Raw genomic sequence first — 21707 nt, 5'->3', positions numbered from 1 at the left:
TCCTGCATCTCTATAAAGTTACTAATCTGATGCATTTTAAAAACTGTATCCGTAAAAGATCTGTTTTAATTCATAACTCTCCCACAACATTTCTTCACTAAGTGCCAACTGCTAAGTTTTATTATTGAGTAACTTAACAGCAAGAATACGAATCTTCTAAAAAAAGTAAACACATGAGATTTTAGCTTACTAATCATGTTGCATTCTGAAGCTTTAAAGAAAACAACTGAAGATATTTACAGCAAAAATATTTTAAGCAATTCTGACTTGTTAGCAGGATCTGAAAAGCAGCATTTCAAGAAGCAGATGTCTCACTGGCAAAAGGCTGCTGAAGAGAAAAGGATGGAAGAACTACAGTCTTCATATTGCAAAGTAAATTAAACAACAATACAGTGTTCAGCATGCACAGAAACATAGAATCATTTGGGTTGGAAGACATCTTAAAAATGATCTAGATCCAACCTCTCTGCCATGGGGAGGGACACATCTCACTAGACCATACTGCTCAAAGCCCCACCCAACCTAGCCTCAGAACACTGCCAAGGATGGAGCATCCAAAAATCCTCTGGGCAACCTGTTCCAAAGCCTCACCACCCCCACAGTAAAAAATCTCTTCCTAATATCTAATCTAAACATATTCTCTTTTCATTTAAAGCCATTCCCCCTTGTCCTGCCACTGCCTGTCCTTGTAAAAAGTTCCCCTACATCTTTCTTGTAAGCTGCTTTAGGGACTGGAAGGCTTCCAGTCTTCTCCAGGTTAAACAACCCCAATTGTCCCACCTTTCCTCACAGGAGAGGTGCTCCATACCTCTGACCATCTTAGTGGCTCTTCTCTGGACTCTGTCCAACAAGTCCATGTCCTTCCTGTGCTGGGACCCCAGAGCTGGATGCAGTGTTCCATGTGGCGTCTCACCAGAGCAGAGCAGCAGAATCCCCTCCCTCCCCTGCTGCCCACAGGGCTCTGGATGCAGCCCAAGACACGTTTGGCTCTCTGGGCAGTGAGTGCTGGGTCATGTCCAGCCTCTCACAGCACCCCCAAGACGCTCTCAGCAGAGCTGCTCTGGATCTGTTCATCCCTCAGCCTGTGTTGCCCCAACCCTGGGGTGCAGCACCTTGCATCTAGGTTGGTAAACCTCATGAGATTCCCAAGGACTGTCCAGCCTCTCACAGCACCCCCAAGACGCTCTCAGCAGAGCTGCTCTGGATCTGTTCATCCCTCAGCCTGTGTTGCCCCAACCCAGGGGTGCAGCACCTTGCATCTAGTTGGCAAACCTCATGAGATTCCCAAGGAGCCACTTCTCAAGCTTACTTGAAGTTCCAGCTACTTTTGCAAAATAAACTGAAGGTCTAAAGCTATACTATCCAGAGTGGCTAATATGTCTACAAGTCACTTAAATATCCTATTAAGGAAGACAACTGACTACATTCTCAAAAATACAGAAAGGCAGAGATCAGAGATTCAGAGAGCCTGAAGGTAAGGTGAGAGCACACTGTTCTCAAATCAAGTGTTACAATGTACTGCAGTAGGAAGCAAAACACTTCCATTCCCTGGCAACACACTAAATTTCAGCAAGCACAATAAATATTTAAGGAAAAAATATAAGAAAAAAAACCAAACCATAAACAGAATAGATGAAGTTACCTTTTTTTTCAGGGACTCCTGCTAAAGCAGTTTATTATCAACAACCTGTAAAAATTCTGAGATTTGGTGCCTTTTAAAGGACTCCATCTGGGAAGTTATTTTCTAGGAGGCATCTATTTCCTTGAATATCAGTGGTCACTGTGATCTGACAGTTCATAGGAAAATTACCCTGACCTGGTACTACAAACTAAAGATAAAATAATTAAGCATAACTTTCAGTAACTATTAAAATATTGGTATATAGGGAGAAACAAATGAATATAAATATTTTTACATTAAAATAATTGCCTTTATTAGGAATACTTTCAAACATTTATGAAGATGTTACAGCTGTACTAGACTGTATTTTGTTAAAACACAGAGAATTTAGAAAAGAAAATAAATTTATCATCCGGTATCATTAGTGATTGCCATCATTATATGCAACTTTAGTTAGTAAACAGACAATTATGCTCTTTTGATAAGTTACTCTTCAAAGTGTATATATTTCATATTTACATTCTCAAAGATCACTTTTGTTTTCTTACAGATATTGCTTTATTGTTTTCATGTTAATTACTAGAAATCTTTGTTTATATTTGATGCTGCTTGCATTTTACAACCTGGCTAAAAGTGACAATCATTAACATAAAAGCTTATCCTATAGTACAGCATTAGCTCTTTAGTTTTCCAACCAGAATTTTATTCTAGAATTTAGTTATCAACCAAACTAATGTGGAAAAGTAATGCTACCAGTTTTCTTCTGACAGTACACAAAAAATTATATATATCCAAGATTTTAGAGAGCTACAGGGGATGGAGAAGAAAGGGAAGGGAAAGAAAAAGGGGGCACAGTACACAGATTAAAACCAAACTGCTAGTTTGTGGTAACAGATTTAATAGCAAGTTACAACTACCCCATCTACCTATGCTCTCCACCTAAGAGTCACTGCCTCAGAAGGAAGACTGGCTGAACAAGTTGTGATTTATTTCCTGAGTCAATGCAATTTATACTTCAGAATACTAAGGAAAATTACAGAGGCTACTTGGCTGCTGTTTCAGCAGGGCAGCAGCTTCTATGGGGAAAATTGCTGAGAGGGCAGACAATTTTTCAGTCATTCCAATTTAACCCCCTACCAAGCAAATGTCAAAGCAATCTGCCAGGTAATTTTGCCTGTTTCCAGCATCTTTCAACCAAGGTCACTAGATCCAGAAGCAAACTTTTTTGTTATCCTTCTTATAGTCAGTAACAACTTCTTATTTTCTTTTACCAGTAGGTAAAATTCAAATTCCATCATATTCTTTTGCATTTCAAGCCCACTTATACCACATCTTGCATTCTAGGATTTTTTAAACTATCCAGACTCAATCAGCAGCAGTCATTTCTACGACTTTGTTATGTATATTCCGTGAACAGAATTCTTGAGAAAAGGAAGTCAAGCCACTGCTTTTGCATTACATAATTGGAAAGGAGATGAGCATTTTCAGAGGAAAAGTACTAAGCAAAATCACCAGGTAAAAACTCAGGTTGCTACTATGTAAGTCCTTAAGTTCTAATAAATACTGCCCCCACAAAAAGTCCATATGCAACAACGAAGAGAATTTATTAAGCACTACACACAGTTATGCAAGCATGAAATTTGGCAAAAAATAAACAATTTTCCATCACTACAGGGATTCTTCACCCATTCTTACCTCTGTGGCAGCCTGAAGGGCATTTGTGATTTCTGCAGCCGAGAGTCCGCCCGCAGACTTGATCACAAGGCGGACAGTTTCCAGAACAGCACTATTTAAAAAAAAAAAAAAAACCATTAAGTCTAATACAAAATTAGAAATTTTGTCTGGAAACAAAAATTTCTGGTGTACACTTTCCCTCTTCTACTATCTCATTATTTCAATACTTATTTTTTAAAAAGTCACTGTAATTTAGTCAAATTTCCTCAAACTCATCCCAGAAAAAAGGCTACCCGTAAAGTAGTTTTTAAAAAAATTCTTATTACAAAATAACAGGACAACACACATTTGAATGCATCATTTCAACATATCAAAAAGGCAAAGGGATTCAAAAAAGCACAAAGTCCAAAATATTATCATATTTTAATCCCGAACATTTTGAGAAAACAGGATATCTAACACTTCACCTCATTATTCTGCAATTTCTTCCACTTTTATGTTCTATTATTCACAGCACAAAAATATTGCCAACCTTTTTTTATACACCTTTTACCTTTGTAGTAAAGGCAGATAATTTCAAGACCAGTTATCTATTTTCTATTCTTAAATAAACCAGTAACCTGAAAGAATCAAAACATTTCATAAAACCATTACATCAGTGGATGCCGTATCAGGAGAGAACATAATCTTTTCTATTAACTTGAAAAGTACCTTCCTTCCAACAAGAAACCTGGATTTTCCACCACGGAGGTGTCAACATTACATTTACTTGTTTTGTAATCTCCTCACAAAAAATAAATTCACTACAACAATAATATTGAAAAATACTTAAGAGTAAAACTGTGTTTTTTCATGCCTATTTGTGGTAAGCAGCCCAACTTTCACAAAGTATTAATTCAAAAATAGGAAGCAACTTTCAGGCTCTCTTGAATGAATAAACTGAAAAGATACTTCTGATACTTTTGACTTCAAATAGGAAGAAAAAGAAAACTCCAATTCCCAACTGTGAGACCACTGCTGCATGCATTGCTGTGTATGTGGGATGGAATGCTGGGCTGTCAAAAATAAAGACTATGCCCCTGACAAAGTTATAAACGATTCCCAGCTCTTCCTACAAAGTAGGGAAATTAACTGACTTAACTACTGCAGAATGCATAAAGCATCAGTGACTACTCAAGAATCTGAAAGTAAAACTGCCTTCAGGAACTGCACAGTTGTCAAAATCTGCTCCCTGTTTATAAGGTCAGTGAGCGTTACTTGATGCCATCCTTATCAGAGAATTCTGGTACACTGAAAACTAATTTCAGTGACATGGAAGAAAACTCCTCTTTCTACACAGAAACATGAGGTGGAGCAACAAGTTATGTGATTTTATCTAGCCTTTCTTTAGAAGTCAGCTAAACAATGAATTTGAGACAGATTAGCACATTATATCACCTTCCTCCGGCACTGGTGCTTCTGGCAGTCACGGATTTTGGTACACTTGGTTTCACACAGATATGGCTTATGGCACGGCATGCGCTTGGTGTGCTTCCCACAGCGACACTGCTTCTCAACCTCCTGAGCAGCAAGGCAGGGAAAAAAAAAGCAGGGTGTTTTTAATATAAGAGGGAAAAAAAGGAAAATAATATGTTCTACTACTATCTGTAAAGGAAAGTTCAAGGAAAAGTAACATTATGCTGCATACACAAGGCAAGCATGTCCTGCATGATAAGTGGATAAGTGTAACTGTAAAACAAATTCATACAAAAAAGTACCTCTCCTGTACATGAAAGGAGATTCACCCCTAGTGTATACAGGTAATTTAAGAAGTAGATGAGCAGGTTTATCTGACCTTCATGGTGGTGTCATGTGATGATTACTATCACCTAGACTTTGTAGCCAAGGCTGGTTCAGGAAGAGACAGCTGGGACCTGACAGAGAATGGCTTTGTAGGCCAGACTACAGAAGCAACAGAGATATGCAGAGCACAGTAAATTTCTTACTGCTAATTTTCTTACAAAGAAGAAAATAGTGTTATGTTATACCACCTTCCATCTCACTAATGAAGAAATATCATAGAAAGACAAAGCCAGAAGGAAGGTAGAAAAGATGGGGAAAAAATTAAGTGTCTTTTAGGGCATAATAATTTAAAAAAACAAAACAAAATAAAACCAAGCTAAAGCAATACACTCATCCACAGGTGCAGCCTCAACTCAATACAGTGCTCAACTACTTAGAGTTAGGGTGGGAGGGGAATAATGAAAGAACGCGTTGCTTTTAATAAACAAAGTCACAGATTTTGTGATAGGCATGATTTCATTTTCCTTAGGTGACTTGCACTGCCTCCAATGTGCCTTGCAGGCACATAATTTAAGAGCCCAAACAGAATGTGAACCTGATAAAGTAAGACTAACCTGTCTGCATATTTCACAGGGACCCCGATGACAGCGCTGTGAACATTTATGGATGCCACATTCCAGAACTTTGTCACAACTATCACCACAGGTGGGCACATCTTCTGTACAAGGTAATGTAAACTCTAGATGAAGAGAGAAAAGTACAAGTAAACGTTTGGTGGAAAAAAAAGCCAAAATATTTAGGAAGAAAATGTAATGTATAGGAAGTTCAAATGACAGTTGCCTTTCTATTTTCAAAACCTTCCTTAGACATACTTAGTTATTCACATCAACAATTAAACCCTTGGTGCTAAATAAAGCTTTGAAACTATGCAAAAGAGTTAATGTACTGTCATGGCTGACAGTAAGAACTTGTTATGGACTCTGCCCTGCAGAATTAGCCTAAACTACTGACTGTGAAAGACTAGAGGACTTTTTATTCAATTTATCATGCAAAAGAAAAAAGTAGCTTACTTGTTTTTCCACATGGACAGAACCTTTTCCCAGAACGAGGACAGTCTCCACAGGGACCAGCATGACAAACTTGTTCACATGTATGATTGCCACATGGCAAACATTTCCCACACACCTTAGAAATTCAGAGAAACCAGTGAATGCAATGTAATAGAACTACATACCAAGCCAAAGCAAGCCAAGGGTAAAAAGCAGGAGTGAGATGCTTCTGGATGGAATTTGACTTTTTCTGAATTTTGTAAATAAACATTGTATTTGCTGAGTTCACTAAAAAAACTGATCATCCTGCCTGGAAAGCCACAGCACAGTGAGGAGTTAGTGATTCACAAAACCTGAGTAGTTGCAGGTCTGTGCTGGGCAGCACATGCAGCTCAGCCTTCAGGCACTGTGCTGCATACACTTTGGCCACAGGATAAACTTCTGTAGCAGAAGAGATTGGAGGCAGCTCCCACTTGGTACCAGTGATTACACTGTCTGCATGCCCTTGCCTTTATCTAAAAGTGCAGCAAGAAGTTCTCATCCGAGTACCCTTTCTGTTTGACTGTAGAAATTATGATCAAGGATGCTTTCCTCTTGTAAGAAGATCCTACAATAACCTTCAACAACCAAAGTGGGGTCTGCACTGTATGCTGCACATCTATCAGGGCACATTCAATGCTGCACAGCTTGGGGTTCCAGAGATCTAAAGGGACATACTATAGTCTTTAGATTATACTCCTTTTGTCTACAGTGTTAGCTGAAATAAACTGCAATTTAACTGATACTTCACAGAGTCCAAGCGCCTTCCTTACTGGGATCAGAATGGCCAAGTACCTCCTGGTACAGCCTCCCACCCACCACTTAATTTTTTAAATTATTTTTATTTTTTCCAGTCTGTCAATCCATATCCTTGGTCTTAAGCACAGGCTGCAAATATACTTCAAAGAATTCATCACAAAGCTTTCATTCTGCTACAGTCCTAAAAATAAACATGAAACTCTTGTCTACTAAGCTGTGGTTTCACACTTATTTTGAAGGCAATAGCCGAAATTTCAACCTCAAGTACAAGAAAAAGAGTATACAAAGTTAAATTCACTGCTAAAGTAACCCCAGGACAATTCCAGAACAGTAACATTTTAACTATTATAAAAAATTAGTGGAGCTACCAATTAAATCTCTTCCCAATGTGTTTATATTTTTGATTACAATTCAAAAGTTAATTTTTTCTTTCTTAGAATACGTTTTCCCAATCTTTAATACACCAAGTAATCATATTTTACAAAGGTGAGAAATCCATTTAAAAGGATAGCTTCAACATACCTGATCACACTGCCACTGAGGGCTTGCACAAAGTCTCTCCGCTGTCTGTCTCCCACAGATACACCGTTGTTTACTGACACGTGGACAAGGCTGACAATCTCCTGTATGCAATTGCAAAGTGACATTGAGAGCAGGAATTGCAAAAGAATACTGTATCTCAACAACAGAAACAGCTACTGCTCGGAAATTTAAAAAGGTTGGTCTACCTGCATGGCAGGGATTCTCACAAGCATGCTGTCCACACAGCAGCGTTCGTCCACACGGCAGGCGGCAAGACCACTCCTTGGCACTGCACCTGCGGGGCACTGCCTTGGCTTTCTTACAGTGACAGCTGGTTGTGACCATCTTTGGGCAAGGTGGACACGGTCCTAATGACAGGAAAAAGAGTATCTTGCTAATGACCATTCAGCAAATGCAGCTTTGCTACATCTCTTCTATTCTGAAAATTTTAAATATACGTAACAGATGTTAAGTTGAACTGTGTAACAGGTACCTAAATACAGGTCACACAACCAAGAAACACAAAGGATTTACCTGGATGACAAAGCAGCAAACATTTATGACCACAGGAAGGTTTGAATTCCCTCTCACATATTTGACCACAGGAGTGAGGTACCAGCCATGGGTCCACCGTTGGATTCTCCACTTTTCCACAGTAACAGTAATACCTACTGGGAGTCTCAGAGCGTTTGTATTCAAACCTACATTTTGGACTAAAACAAGGGAAAAAAGAGTGAAAACAAAAACAACTTCTTAAAACAATTTAAAAAAAAAAAAGCAGTTTTATCATTTTGGCTTCCCAAGACTGCTTCAATGCTACCAATTAACATTTTTACAACTACTATAATGAATAATAAAAATATACAGCAACACAGAATAAAGGTCTTTCTGTATTTCAGATCATACAATATATTAATTAGAATGTCTAAGGAATTGCCTTGTTAATGCAACTTCTTTTCTCTAAGAATATATACAGACAAAATAAGCACAGCAAAAATCAGAACAGTTTTTATGTCAAGTAATATCAAAATAATCTATGCAACAGTTAACCTACTTAAATAGAACCAATTTTTTTAAAAAATATTAAAAACTAGGGGTTTAGTACCAGCAGTTTATTAGTCATGTAAAACAAAGTTTAGCAATGCTATTAAAATCAAGCATAATAATCAGCATTTTATCTGAAAAATTTTAGATTCAAGATGTACATCTTCATTGTTCACTCCTAATGTTGATAAAAATTTAAAAAAATTACTTATTGCTAAAGGTAGATAGACACTAGAGGCTTGGAATTTATGAAGTGCCACAGGCCCAAGAGGGCCACAGAGGCCATGAACAAGGGAGGCAACAGAAGGAAGGAGAAACAAAGCAATTCACATTGCTGGCTACACTGGGAAAAGAAAATAGACAAGAAGGTCCTCCTCAGAGAAGAATAGAAAGATTTTGAAAGACCTATGCACTCATTTTTATCAAATAAAACATCAATTTGCCCTGATATATTACAGACCATGAACCATTTCTCTATAGTGATAGCATAGTTTTAGCATGTCCTTACATGTAAAATAAAATACCATTTGCCTGAAGGGGCATTATCAACTTGAGATGGTGCCAGCCAACAACTGACACTATTTCCTAAACAAATCTGCTTAGGAAATTGTAATGCAGCCATGTTATTACCTTCTTCTTTACACCATCTCAAGGAAAACTGCAAGACCTGATTTAATGTTTGGATTATAATGAGACTAAAAAAGTAAATAAATCCCAACATCTTGCTATTTGCCAATATTTCTATAACTTATTTCATGGTGCCAACTTTAAAAGTGAAAAATATGTAAAGTCATTCAGAAATAAATGTCAGAAGCTGAGACACATGATAGATAAGTTACCTTCTCAGAGGTTGAAACAAAATTGATGCAACAAGGTTTTAATATAACTGAAATTTTTCTGAATCATGTTAACAAAAGCTTAAAAATAATTTTAAAAAGCAACAGAAAAGTCAGCCTTCTAAACTTTTTTTGTTGTGCCATAATGTACAAGTAGCACTCCTTCCAGAGGAACACCAATTTGCACGGTTTTCCCAACAGAAATAACTTTGTCAATGTTCCATGAGGAGCTCACCATGGCCAGGGATAATCTTTCTTGCCAAAATCATCATCCGTCAGAGGAGAAGATACAAGGAAGAGGCTGTCCTTGGCCCACTTTTGGATACACACCAGATGAAATATACAAAAGCATCCACAACAGCTCCAGACCTAAAGAGCAGACATCGAGTGTCAATTGCTTTAAATGAGGTTTCTGTTTCCACTGATGAACATCCATAATAGCTAAAGAAATATTTCCCTTTAAGACCATTTTTGGTCTTAAAAATGGTTTTTCAAAGATGAATTATACCCACTTGTAGATCAATACACACAGTTTTTCTGTTATAGATTCATACCTATAATCTTTCTTCCAACTCCCGTGGGAAGTTTTTGCCAAGGCTGAAGGAGCCCAAAATACTCAGATAATCAGAGAAATGTTGATTTAAACACTGTTGGAGGTCATGTAGCACAAACTGATGCCCAAAGAAGGACTATTGCCAGCTTAGCTCTGTTCAGACACAGCTTTCCCAAGCAAAGCTGGAAAGTCCTGAGGGATGGGGACTGCACAACCATTGTGAGCAAGCCACTCCAACTGTCCTATTACCTTTCTAGTACACAATCTGCACCTCCCAAGGCCCAGTTTGTGCCACTCTCCCTTATTAAACCATCTGACACCATAAAGATGACTGTGGCTTTATCCAAAACTGTAACAATTTGGTAAGAAAAGTGCAGAAGAAAATTTTAACTAATTTTTTTTTAATAACTTAAAACAATGTTATGAAATAATACTGTGAAAATGCAGAGATATTCTCCATTAACTTAGAGAGGACTGTGCCAATGACTAAGTATCTATAACTATGTAACTAACTTCCCAAAACTAAAGCTAAGTAGGAGACATTATGCAAACAGACTTGGCCAACATGATACAGATTCAAGATAATTAGCAAACCACTGAGTTATAAAAGAAGGCTTTCAAGTTACCAAATCATCTCACTTCTGCTAAGATAAGATTAACTCTATCAAGAGCCACAGAAATATGAAGCTAAACATACCCATTGAGGTCTGAAAGAATATGGATTAAAAATGTTAAGAATTAATACAAAATATATTGCATTTCTTTTAAGAAAAGTTACTGACTACAGTTTCAATGGGTACTTGTAGTCTGTGTATATCTATCAAAAGAAATTTAAATATTTTCTGAGATGTCTGGAAAAAAATTTCTTCATTTCTTTTTCATGTCACGCATACACTTGATGCCTCAGGTTTTAGCTTTAATATTTTTCAGATTCTGTATTGCTTTAGTGTGGAGATCTGACCTTCATATTAGGGGATGGTAAGCTCTCTTCACAGAGTAGCTAGACAAAACAATTCCTTCTCAGGCTGGGGACCCAAGGACAACGGATCCAAATCTCAGGCCCAAAAGCACAAACAATGGTGGAATGAAGAGAGAAAAACAAGGAGGATGGGACTTCATATCCTAAAGCTGTAATTGGACAATTAACTCCAATATGCAAATGGACCAAAACTTATAAAAGTAAGAGACCTCCTAACCAGTCATCCCTTTTTTGTGACCATTTTGGGTTCATTTTGGGTGTAGCCTTGGCTGGGGTCTTGTGCTGCCCAAGGTGTGTCCACTGAGGCCTTTTAATAAATACCTACTTTAGTCTTTAACTCTGTCTGGCCTTCATAAGGCATCACAGTTATATGTGGTTTTGGTTCAAGTACCTCTAACAGAAAGAGGAAAAAATATTGGTCCTGAAATTTTTCCCATATAAAATGTACCTATATGAAATAGGACAAACTTCTCTGACACATGCACTTGTTTTTCACCAGATCAGCATCGAGGGCAGGAAAGTTTATCTTAGCTTCCCTGCTGTAAATCTAACAATAATGTCTCCTAATGTTCTAGTATTTTGTGTTTTGCTTTGCTACTCCATAGCTTACTGAATACAAAATTGCAAGCACTGGTACTCAAGCACTTATCTTTGTCACCTGCTACTACCTGAAACTTAAAAAAAGCTATTTTACACAATAATAACAAACATATGACAAAAACAAGACACATTCTGATTACAAGCTACACATATTACCACTTACGTCTTCCAGTGTTTCAAAATCCAAAGACGCCAAATTTGCATTTAGTACTTTCACCATTTTAAAGCTATTCAATCCCAAGGATAACCTCAATATTATAATACAAGTTATTCAGACAGTAACATTTGTTTTGTTCTAAAGATTACTGTAAAGTACTTACAGCTTGGTTCCTTTTAACTGAAGCAATGCAGATGAGACATGTCATGGCTCCTGACTGGAAAGCCTCATTCATGTACTGTCTTGTACGTTCCAGTTCACTTGCATCTCCATCTTTAATGGATAAAGATTTTTGAAGCAATTAGTAACATTTGATCTGTTATTTTGTACATGTTGAAACTGCTGCAAAAGTACTTTCTCTCTGAATAAAGCCAGTCATGTATTATTAAAAAGGCCACACTTAAGACAGTTAAAAGCTATACCATTGCTTCTGAATGAAAAGACAAGAAGTGCAGCCAGCAAGCACTGCTGGGATAAAATATTTTTAATGTAAGACATCATGATATAGTGCCTTCCTTCCAACTACAGTAAAATTCTAATACACAATGATACTGCATTGCTTATGCTTTCAGACTAAAATAGAAGTCAATAAATGAAAAAATAACATTACCAGTTTGACTGGTGTAAATGGTAAATGTTTTGTCCAAAATCTTCCCTTGTTTTAGTTCAGCATCTTCATCATCATCTTCAGATGAGGAGCTTAATTGGTCTTCAACTAGCTTTTTTGCTGCAGCCTGATTAGCCTTCTTAATTTCATCAAATTTCTTCAGTGAAGATAATTCTATTAAGAGAAAATACTAATGATGATTAATATCATGATAGCTAACTGTAAACACCACACTCAGTTCTACATACTTTCAATTGTCCTTTTCTTTAAAGAGTTTGCTGATTTTATTTTTTAAGAGTATTACATCACATTTTCTATACCACACAAGGAGAAATAAACTGTATTTACTTCTTTACTGTGCATTATCATAAAATTCACAGCAGAAATTAGTATCTGTCAACTACTGCTGACAAATCCAACCTAACATACCAGAATATAAGCAACTATAATGCTGCTTTATGAAAGGGATACTTAAAAAAAACCTAGACATCCCACACAAACACAACTGTGACAGCATGAGGAAGAGAAGAACACCACATGACATGCAGTTTTGTCTATAACAAATTTTCAGTTGTTACAACTTGCAGATACCATACAGGTAGTTCTCGAGCATTTGGTATTTCTTAAATTATTACTTTCACTGATCTCCCTCAAATTCAACAAATCTTTACTGCAATAGTATGTTCATGCTATTTCACATGAGATTTTTCCACTAGACCCAATATATTAGCGGGTTTTGTCACGTTTAGGTTTTTAGCTTTTCTTACGAAACTGTGCTGCCACTAAAGAGTTCTGTATTTGCTGCTTCTCTGCAGTATTTCCCGAGGACGAAGTTGCCCTCCCAGCTGCCGCGCACACCGAGAGCCCGCACCTTTCCCGGACAGGAGCAGTGTTTCCCTGACCAGCGCACCTAACGCTGTCTCCACCGCGCAACTGACCCGGCTGTTTCCAACCAGAAAGAAACATTTCATCCATTGCTTCACACTTTACTCCCCTGCTCCGAGAAGACGGTGCATCCTGTGCACGCTGGCGAGGGCTCAGCCCCTCGCTCCTCGCCACTGCCCGAGGCCTCCGCGTCTCTCCCCGGCAGGAACCCGCAGGCAGCACAGGGCACATGGCGAACACGGACTCGACACCGCCGAGCAGCGCGGGAGGGGGGCCGGGGCCCGCCAGCCTCCCCTCCCCGCGACGCCGGGGACAGCCCCGACCTCGCACCTGCAGGGGCTCCGGGCCACCGCCGGCTGCCCAGCCCGGGGCCCGGCAGCGCGGTAGGGGCGGAACGCGACACTCACCGCTGCCCCCCTCGCTGATGGCCCCCGCTGCCGCAGCGCGGGCACCGCCGCGGCCCTTGGCGGCCGGGGGCCGGGCGGCCGCCGCAGAGCGAGCGGTGAGCTCGTCCCCGGGCGCGGCAGCGCGACTACAGCTCCCGGCGCCCCCCGCGCGGCGGGCGGGACGCGCCCGGCACCGCCTCAGCCGGCAGGGCTCGGCGCCGCGGCTGCGGCTCTGTCCCTGGGTCACGGAGTGTCCCAGCTTGGAAAGGGTGTGAGATCACTGTCATTAACCCAGCGCTGCCGCGTCCGCCATTGAACCATGTCCCCAGGTGCCACATCCATACGGCTTTTAAACACGTCAAGGGATGGTGATGCACCACTTCCCTGGGCAGCCTGTTCCAGTGCTCGACAGCCGTTTCGGGTGAAATTCTTCCTAGTAACTAGGAACCTAGTTACTAATCTAACTAATCTAAACTAATCTAACCTCTCCTGGCGCAACTTGTGACCATTTTTTCTAGTTCTGTCTCTTGTTACTTAGGAGAGGACACCGCCCCCCTTCCTTTCAGGTGCTTGGATCGAGCGGTGATCCCCCCGAGCCTCCTTTGCTCCGGAGGGAATTTCTGCCAGCTGCTCCTGCAGCATGCGGCTCTGCCAGACATTTTCTTCACAGCTCCTGTAACTCCTATCATTACATAGCTCCTGGAGTATGAGAGTTAAAAACCGACCACAAAGTCTGTTTAGAAACTTGACTGAAGCACATCCAGAAACTTTTTTGTACACAGAAACGTATATCGAGGAACCTGTGTGCTTCCCAAGCCCTGACAAATAAAGGCAGGTTGAAATAATTTTATTGACATTTCCTTATAGCACGTTATGTCATGTGCCAGGAGGAAACTTTGCATTTAGCCTTTTTCAGCAAATACCTTCTCATAAAAGTAGTTATAGAAGATTTCCAATCATAAGTAGTCTGTAAATAGTAAGCAAAGCACTGGAGATAAAGTCTGGTTTTCTGTTTTATTTTGAAGTGGTTTAAATCAACGAGTTCTTATTCTCAAGAAAGAGGCAGCTAGTGAATACAATTCATGTCTTAGACTGAAGGATCAATACCAAAAAAAACCAAAAAAAACCAGTAGATACCTGCCTTTTTAAATTAAAACTTCATATCACACATCTATCTAATAAAAAGTCTTAAGCACTTGAACAAAGGAGAGAAGCGCTTTCTAAGTGCCTAGTAGCCATACAGGATAGGTTGCTGCTGGCATACAGATTGCAAATTATATCCAAGACCTGAGCTGGAAGAATGCTGATTGCAAAGTCCAACTCTCACAATATAGCTAAAGACCAGAATAATTCTTGTTCCTGTGTACAGGGATAAAATCTTTACTGACAGGATGGCATACATTTCCCCTCATCACCTAATGAAGCTATTTATCATTCAAAGCACAGGATCAACAGGACATGAACAGCCGTTTTGTGTTTATATCTACCCTTGTTGTTCCATATATATCCTGTGCATAAGGTACTTCATAAAATTTCATCCTTGCAGTAAATCAGGAGTTATTTCTAAATCTCTGGCATGCTGGAAAGCATCAACATTACAAAAAAATAAAACAGCCAGAAAGGAATGCACTTTATAAAATACCCAATTTATATTATCTCCATCTCATTAAGGAGAGAATGCAAGTGTAGGGATATTATTGACAGTAACATGTACATAGGTATTTTTAAGGGTGGCAGTCCAGTTGCTCAGAATAATAAAATTTCTCTAAATAGAGAATTATGGATTCTCTCATTACCATCCCTTTCTTCACTCCTTTTCATCAAACTTATCCAATGTTATGTGCCTATGAACTAATTCTACTGAAAATACCCACCTGCAAATACTCAGCTGAGACTATAACTGAGCAAACCATTTTTTTGCCAATGGAAAAATACATAAATTAGGGGGAAATCCAAGGAGATAATGCATCTTAAAGCAGTTGAAAATTGATCTAACATATGAATCTACAAACTTTACTATCTCAGAAGTAGTTATAAAAAAAGAAATTCTCTGTCAGTGAGAAAAACCAGCCTCTTTAGTCATATTCTTCCCCCAACAGCATCTACAGAAGATGCTGTAGGAAGAATTTGGCCTGTTGCTGTTGTGTCTTCCTCTTGCAGTCTGCCAGCATAAGCAAGTGTTACATTTTTAATTACAAATCTTCAAAACTTGATAGTCCATGTTCTGCAGCCACATGATTACATGGAACAGAACAATCTTCAATGCATACATTTATTTGTATATTATTTTTTATTATTGTGGAAAGAACACTAGATAATGAGCCATCCATATCTTTCATATTGATGCTTGCATAAAGTTGTATTTTCTCCTCTCTGTATTCCAGCCTTTGCATGTTCTATCCTGAAAAAAGGGATATTTCAAACTGCCCTCTTATATTCCAAGAATCAGCCAAGGTGGACCCAATGAAGTAATAGTATTTTCCAAATCTTACAGCCTTCAGTATTCTCATCTACATTGTAGGTGAGAGTAGATAGTATTAGTAGATATACTTAATTTTTTATAATATTGCATACTTAATTAATTTCATGTTAATCAATAGATATTAAAATGTGCTCATTTCTATACAAATTTAATATAAATGTTAATGACTTCAAATAATATCATTGTTACCAAAACTTTCATTCTTTCCATAAGCAGACACAAAGAAATTATTTTAAAACAACCAGCAAAACTTCCAATATTTTCAGTATATGACAATGTATGTGCATCTGCCATAGAGCAGCATTACAGAGAGTACAAAACACATTAGCAGATAAAAATACCTGTTTGTGCAAGAGCAAAGTGTTATCTTCCATTCTCATCCTTGATTCTTCTTTTTCTGCCTCAAAACTGCCAAATACACACTACTTGTAGGAGGTTAGTGACATTGTCTCAACAAATAATCTTTTTGTAATTACTAGTCAAGTACTACAAAGATTAGAAATTAATGTGTTCAGCCCCAGTCAGGATTTGACCCTCAGTCTTATTGGCAAGTTCCATTGTTTTTATTCTGCTTTTGACAATCCAGGTTTATCTGTGGATGGATCTGCTTCTTCTAAGTCTGCAAATTCTTCCTCTATAACTGGCTTCAATATTTTCTCTATTTGTGTAAGTCTTTTTTTCATTTTCTGTTGAGCACCTTCATACTCAGCCAACAACCTGGCAAACTTTGTTTGCAGTCTGTCCATAGCACGTTCCATGTAGGCGACCTTCTCTTCCAGATCTTTAGGATCACTTCCTAAATTTGCAATTTCAATGTCCAGCAACCCATCTTTCATTAGGATTTGCTTGCCTTTTTCTTCCAGCATAGCCTTTGCATCCGGGTACTCTGTTAAAGCCTCCATGAGATCATCTTTAGACAGACAAAACAAGTCCGAGTATCCAATACTTTTAATATTGGCTGTTCTTCGATTGCCAGCTTTGCTGCCCTTGATATTAAGAATGCTGATTTCTCCAAAGTAGCTGCCATCACTTAGGACCACAAATTGGGTAACTCCGTCATCAGCAACTACTGCCAGCTTGCCTTCTTTGATAATGTACATTTCTCGTCCAATATCTCCTTTTCTGCAAATATAATCTCCAGGACTGTATACTTGGGGCTGGAGTTTCAAAACCAGTTCAACCAGCAAACCTGCTTCACAGTCCGCAAAAATCCGAACTTTTTTTAGCGTTTCCAGGTGAACGTTGATTGCGATCTCTGCTCTTAGTTTATCTGGCAGATACTTCAAGACTTCCCTTTCATCCACAGCCTTTTTGTTTGTCCACAGGTAGTCAAACCACTTTATAACTCTTTTTTCCATGTCCTTACTCACATTCCGAAAGTGCATGTACTGCTTGATAGCATCAATCCTTGCTTGGAACTCCGCCCTGGCAGCATTCATGTTGGAGATCATTGAGCCCACGTTACCAACAATGGTAGCAAAGATCAGTACTCCAACCAAGAAGTCAACGACCACGAAGAAATACTCAGAATCTCTTACAGGAGGGGGGGTTTCACCGATAGTAGTCAGGGTCAGCGTTGACCAGTAGAGACTGTAGACATATTTCCTAGTCAGGCGGGCAAATTCAGGATCTGAGGTGTTGGGGTACACCCATGTGTCAGCTCCAAATCCAATGGCTTTTGAGATGGAGTAGTACACACAAGCATTCCAATGAATAATAATCACAATGTACATGACAAGGTTAGAGATCCTGAAGATATTTGGGTAGTTTGTTCTTGTTTCTGTTCTCTGGAAGAATTCAAACATCCGAGCTACTCTGAGTAGTCTGTTTATTCTTAATTCTGGGTAATTCAATCCTAACTTAAAGTATAAGAGATCAGTTGGTATGATTGACAGAAAATCTAGTTTGAATTGAAAAGATTTCTTGTATTTCTCTTGTAGCTTATGTTCTTCTTTCACCAGAAGACCTTGTTCCAGGTAACCTAAAATAAAATTGTAAGTAATAAAAAAAGCTACAGGTTCAAATATGTTGTCTTTAAGGTCAGTCCAAATCTACTTTGAAAAATATTTTGGGTGCAAATTCCATATGGAACATAACTTCTTTTACTTTTTACTATTTAATTTCTTATTTCCAAATAGTCAGCTTACTGCTATATGGTTCAGCTATGAAAGATAAAAAATTCTAGATCTGAATATTTTCCTCCACTTTTCTACTATGGTGAACATCTGAAAAAAGCCCACATCTTCCCCTCCAAAGAAATCTCCACAAGCTATAGGAAGGGTGATCAATGAGGAAAATAATCTGAACACAGAAATTGCCATTTTGAGTGTATCTACTTAATAGCTCCATAGGTTAATGTTTTAAAATAAATAGTTGTAGCTGAAGTTAATGGGATGTCTTGCTTGCTCAATGGTCTTGAAAATCAAGCAAATACTTGAATCTCCCATTAATACAAAAACCAGATTTAGGTGCTGGTTTTTCAGAACCCCTGATCCTCTCTTGGCTGCACTACGTGTTTCTTTTGTCTTGGTGAGTCAGCTGCAGGCAGAACAGCTTGTACCTACATATCTCAAACTTTATGTGTCCTTTGAGTAATATATAAAATTTCATCAGAATTTCTCCTACTTTTATAGTAAAGCTGCAGTCTTTCAGAAACCTGAGTGTCTTTTTTTCACTATTTCATCTCATCAAGGCTATTCAGATAAGAGAAGTAGTATGCTTTTGATTTAAAAAAAATTAAAACTGGCATAAATATGTAAAAAAGAATAATTAATCCTTGACTATATTTACCTGTCCTTGTCCGTACAAACATATCAGCAACATAAATGGCATCAGAAACATAATCGATAATAAACCATGCCACTAAGTAATCGTGCTGAAGCTCATCAAAACAGGCTCTGAATATGAGAAAACAAAAATAAATTACCATAAAACAACAATTAAATACTTGTATGAATCAATGATTATTTTTTTATCTAGTCAGAGATATTATGATTTTCCAGAAGTTTTATGTAATCACTAAATGAGTACATCACCTAGCAATAATCATGGTCCAGTTGTACATGACAGGCATTGTGATGCAAAACAACCAGTTGTAATATATATTTCCTGCTGGATCAATGGTGAAAATATCTTTCTTCTTCCTAAGTGGTAAGCAGTGGGAAAAAAAGAAATTTAATGAGAGACTTGAAATACACATCTCATTTTTGAGGAATTAAGCATTCCAGAAATTTTCATTGTGAAATAAATAGTTTTTATCAAAATTAAGCTTCTTTGCTCAAATGCATGGAAGATATGAAGGTGGAACAATGTGGTGTGACACAAACTTTAGAATCTAAATTTTGCTGAGCAAAGTCAGCTTGGCAGTCTCACTTCACTTTATACTGCCAAATAACTACCCAAATAACTCTCTTGTCTGATAATTTATTTTAGCATGTAAAATAAAAATATTATACGACTACTAATTTTTACATTAATATAAATTATGAGATGAATCATGCCTTTCTCACGGGGAAAGTCTAGCCCTGAGGAAGATAAAATATTGGCATAGTTTACATAAAGAAAGCAAAGGACATCATACAACACAGGTTTTTACTGCACTGTTTTGAGTTTCTCTTCCTTAGCCATAAAATTATGAATTTACCAAGCAGACTAAAAAGCAACAACTTTTAGAGCATAGAAGAGTTTACTGGCTTGTAGGTGCCTTTGTGTGTGGAAGAGATTGCTTTATACTGGCACAGCATTTGCTGCAGTGTGTTATACAAGAAATTTTAGATAATCAGGATCCAGAGGAGATATATCTTGATTGATGATCCAGATCACCTCCATGAATGCACATTTCTGTTAAGTCAAAACAACTCTACTCTAGGGAGAACAATAGCAGTCTTTACTCATTCACTAAGAGTGACAGGACATCTAACTAAGAGTTTACAGGACATCTGTGAATGAATTTGTTCTTACATCAAAAGCAATTTTTTTATATAGCATAACTGAACCTAAACGAAAAATACTTACTCTTCTATATTTTCTTTCTTCTTCAACTTATCTTTATTTTTATTTTTCTCCTTTTTCTCTTTGTTCTTTTGTGTTTCTCCGTCCTTTCTTTTTTCAGGCTTGCTAAGAAATAGATTAACATTTTCCATTGTTAAGGACCAAGTAAAACATATGTGGAAAAAACCCTAAATCTCTTAGAAATAGTAATATTATTATTCTTCATCTTACCTCTTCTTTTCTTTTTTCTTTTTCTTCTCCTCTCTAAGCAAAAGAAAAATATGAGAATGTCATGGGATGCACATCCTGTTTCTTCGACATCTATTTATTAGAAGCATCTGAATTCAGTAAGGATAAAATTGTACTTATGTGTTTAGCCTTCAAAAAAGGAGTTTTTCTTATTGCTTATTATTTCAACTAGAACTACTTTTGTTTTAAATCAATAGATACAATATCAGTTACTTTGGTAATAAGGATGATCATCATTATAACTGACGTGCATGAAGTTGAAGTCTCTTTTGGGCTTACCTGAATGACATAGCTGTTTCTCATGAAACAATTAGATATTTATTATAGTTATTTATTTCTGCTTTTCTAATCAAAATTGCAGTACTCTCATTTTATCAAATTGTAAAGATACTTACCCATCTTTATTACTATTATTGTTAATATTGTAGCATGCAAATACTCCAGGTAGATGTTGTTGCCTGGGAAACAACAAAACAGCACAGTTATATATCTGCTGAAATTTTTAAAAATCTCCTAAATATTTACAATAAGCAATGTACTGTAATCTTAAAAACTTCATTTATTACTAAGAGTGAAGAACATTATATGATAGCAAGTATATGTGCTTAGATAATCCTATGTAAATCATCAAACTAAAAAAACCCAAACCAACACAAAATATATTTGACATACCTGTTTTCCCCTTCGTGCATCAGTCCAGGGTCCTTACTGGTGTCATGCACTACCACAGTGGGAACAATTGTATGGGAGTGATGGGTCTCAATCACTCCTACCTTCATGGTCAGGTTTGTTTTAACTTGGGTAATTGAAGAAGACTGAATAAAAAAAATAATCAAGTCATTTCACCACTAGAATAAGTAGCTTTTTGTTTTGGGTTTTTTTTCCCTAAGAATGAATCCTTTGCATTCTTGCTTTCCTGAAGACCAACAAGACTATTTGCAGTTTCCTGTCTCCCATGTCATTCCTGCCGGACCAGAAAATGACCTGGCAACTGCTACTACAGGGAACGTTGTACACATCTTCAGGGAAGCATTAATTTAGGCCTTTCCCCTGAGTTTTGACACATACTTTAAAAATATTTAAACAATTGTGTTTGAAACATCTACCGCTGTTTCTCTGGGTTTTGAACCAAAGGCTTCAAACACTATCAAGATGGAGAAACAGATTCATGCACAGATGACATCCTGAAAACCCAACTAAAAAGTATCCCCAGGTTGTAGGTCCAAAGAAGTCTCAGTATATCCAATAACTGAGACTTACACTCTGTTGAGATCAAAGAGTGGGTTCTGTAAGTAAGAGGGTAAGACTAATACAGTGGTTTCCTTATTCATATAGCAGGTGGTATATAAACACCTAAATAGAAGTGTTAGTGGCTCTTTATGTCTGGTCTGTTCATCTCAAGGAAAAAAAAAAACACTGAAAATGTTTTATAGCTAATAGAGTGCATTCTACTGCATAATTTTCTAGCACTGGTGTAATTAAATTCTACTCTC

At 37.8% G+C, this 21707-nt stretch overlaps 2 protein-coding genes across 2 annotated transcripts in view; both read right to left on the bottom strand.

Moving 5' to 3' along the window:
- Positions 1-16355, bottom strand: part of NFXL1 (nuclear transcription factor, X-box binding like 1) — a 47588-nt gene extending 31233 nt beyond the window's left edge. Inside the window, exons 1-12 of the mRNA XM_039698765.1 lie at positions 16317-16355; positions 13515-13752; positions 12226-12396; positions 11779-11888; positions 9562-9695; positions 7981-8159; positions 7653-7814; positions 7447-7547; positions 6148-6262; positions 5692-5816; positions 4733-4855; positions 3317-3407 (exon numbers count right to left, since the gene is read on the bottom strand). Of these exons, the coding sequence (XP_039554699.1) occupies positions 3317-3407; positions 4733-4855; positions 5692-5816; positions 6148-6262; positions 7447-7547; positions 7653-7814; positions 7981-8159; positions 9562-9695; positions 11779-11888; positions 12226-12396; positions 13515-13752; positions 16317-16355 (1588 nt within the window). The remainder of the gene's footprint in view (positions 1-3316; positions 3408-4732; positions 4856-5691; positions 5817-6147; positions 6263-7446; positions 7548-7652; positions 7815-7980; positions 8160-9561; positions 9696-11778; positions 11889-12225; positions 12397-13514; positions 13753-16316) is intronic.
- A 183-nt stretch (positions 16356-16538) lies between these two features.
- On the bottom strand, positions 16539-20993 carry CNGA1 (cyclic nucleotide gated channel subunit alpha 1). The gene is made up of 7 exons (XM_039699022.1): positions 20882-20993; positions 20610-20676; positions 20197-20229; positions 19990-20091; positions 19011-19118; positions 18766-18872; positions 16539-17956 (listed from the first exon to the last, which is right to left on the bottom strand). The coding sequence occupies exons 1-7, from the start codon at positions 20991-20993 to the stop codon at positions 16539-16541; spliced, it is 1947 nt and encodes a 648-aa protein (XP_039554956.1).
- Between the last annotated feature and the right edge of the window lie 714 nt (positions 20994-21707).

The sequence above is a fragment of the Passer montanus genome, unplaced genomic scaffold, assembly GCF_014805655.1.
Source record: "Passer montanus isolate IOZ18808 unplaced genomic scaffold, ASM1480565v1 scaffold13, whole genome shotgun sequence".
Taxonomy (NCBI): domain Eukaryota; kingdom Metazoa; phylum Chordata; class Aves; order Passeriformes; family Passeridae; genus Passer; species Passer montanus.
Note: the sequence above shows the minus strand (reverse complement) of the source record. Positions and strands in the feature narration are given on the sequence as shown.

What these genes read in the sequence shown, in the direction of transcription:
- CNGA1 (XM_039699022.1), bottom strand. Translation starts at nt 20,993, where the DNA reads ATGAAGGTAGGAGTGATTGAGACCCATCACTCCCATACAATTGTTCCC. An exon ending in AAGAAAAAAGAAAAGAAGAG is followed by an intron (nt 20,092 to 20,196) that starts GTAAGATGAAGA and finishes TCTATTTCTTAG; the next exon opens with CAAGCCTGAAAAAAGAAAGG. An exon ending in AAGAAAGAAAATATAGAAGA is followed by an intron (nt 19,119 to 19,989) that starts GTAAGTATTTTT and finishes CTTACCACTTAG; the next exon opens with GAAGAAGAAAGATATTTTCA.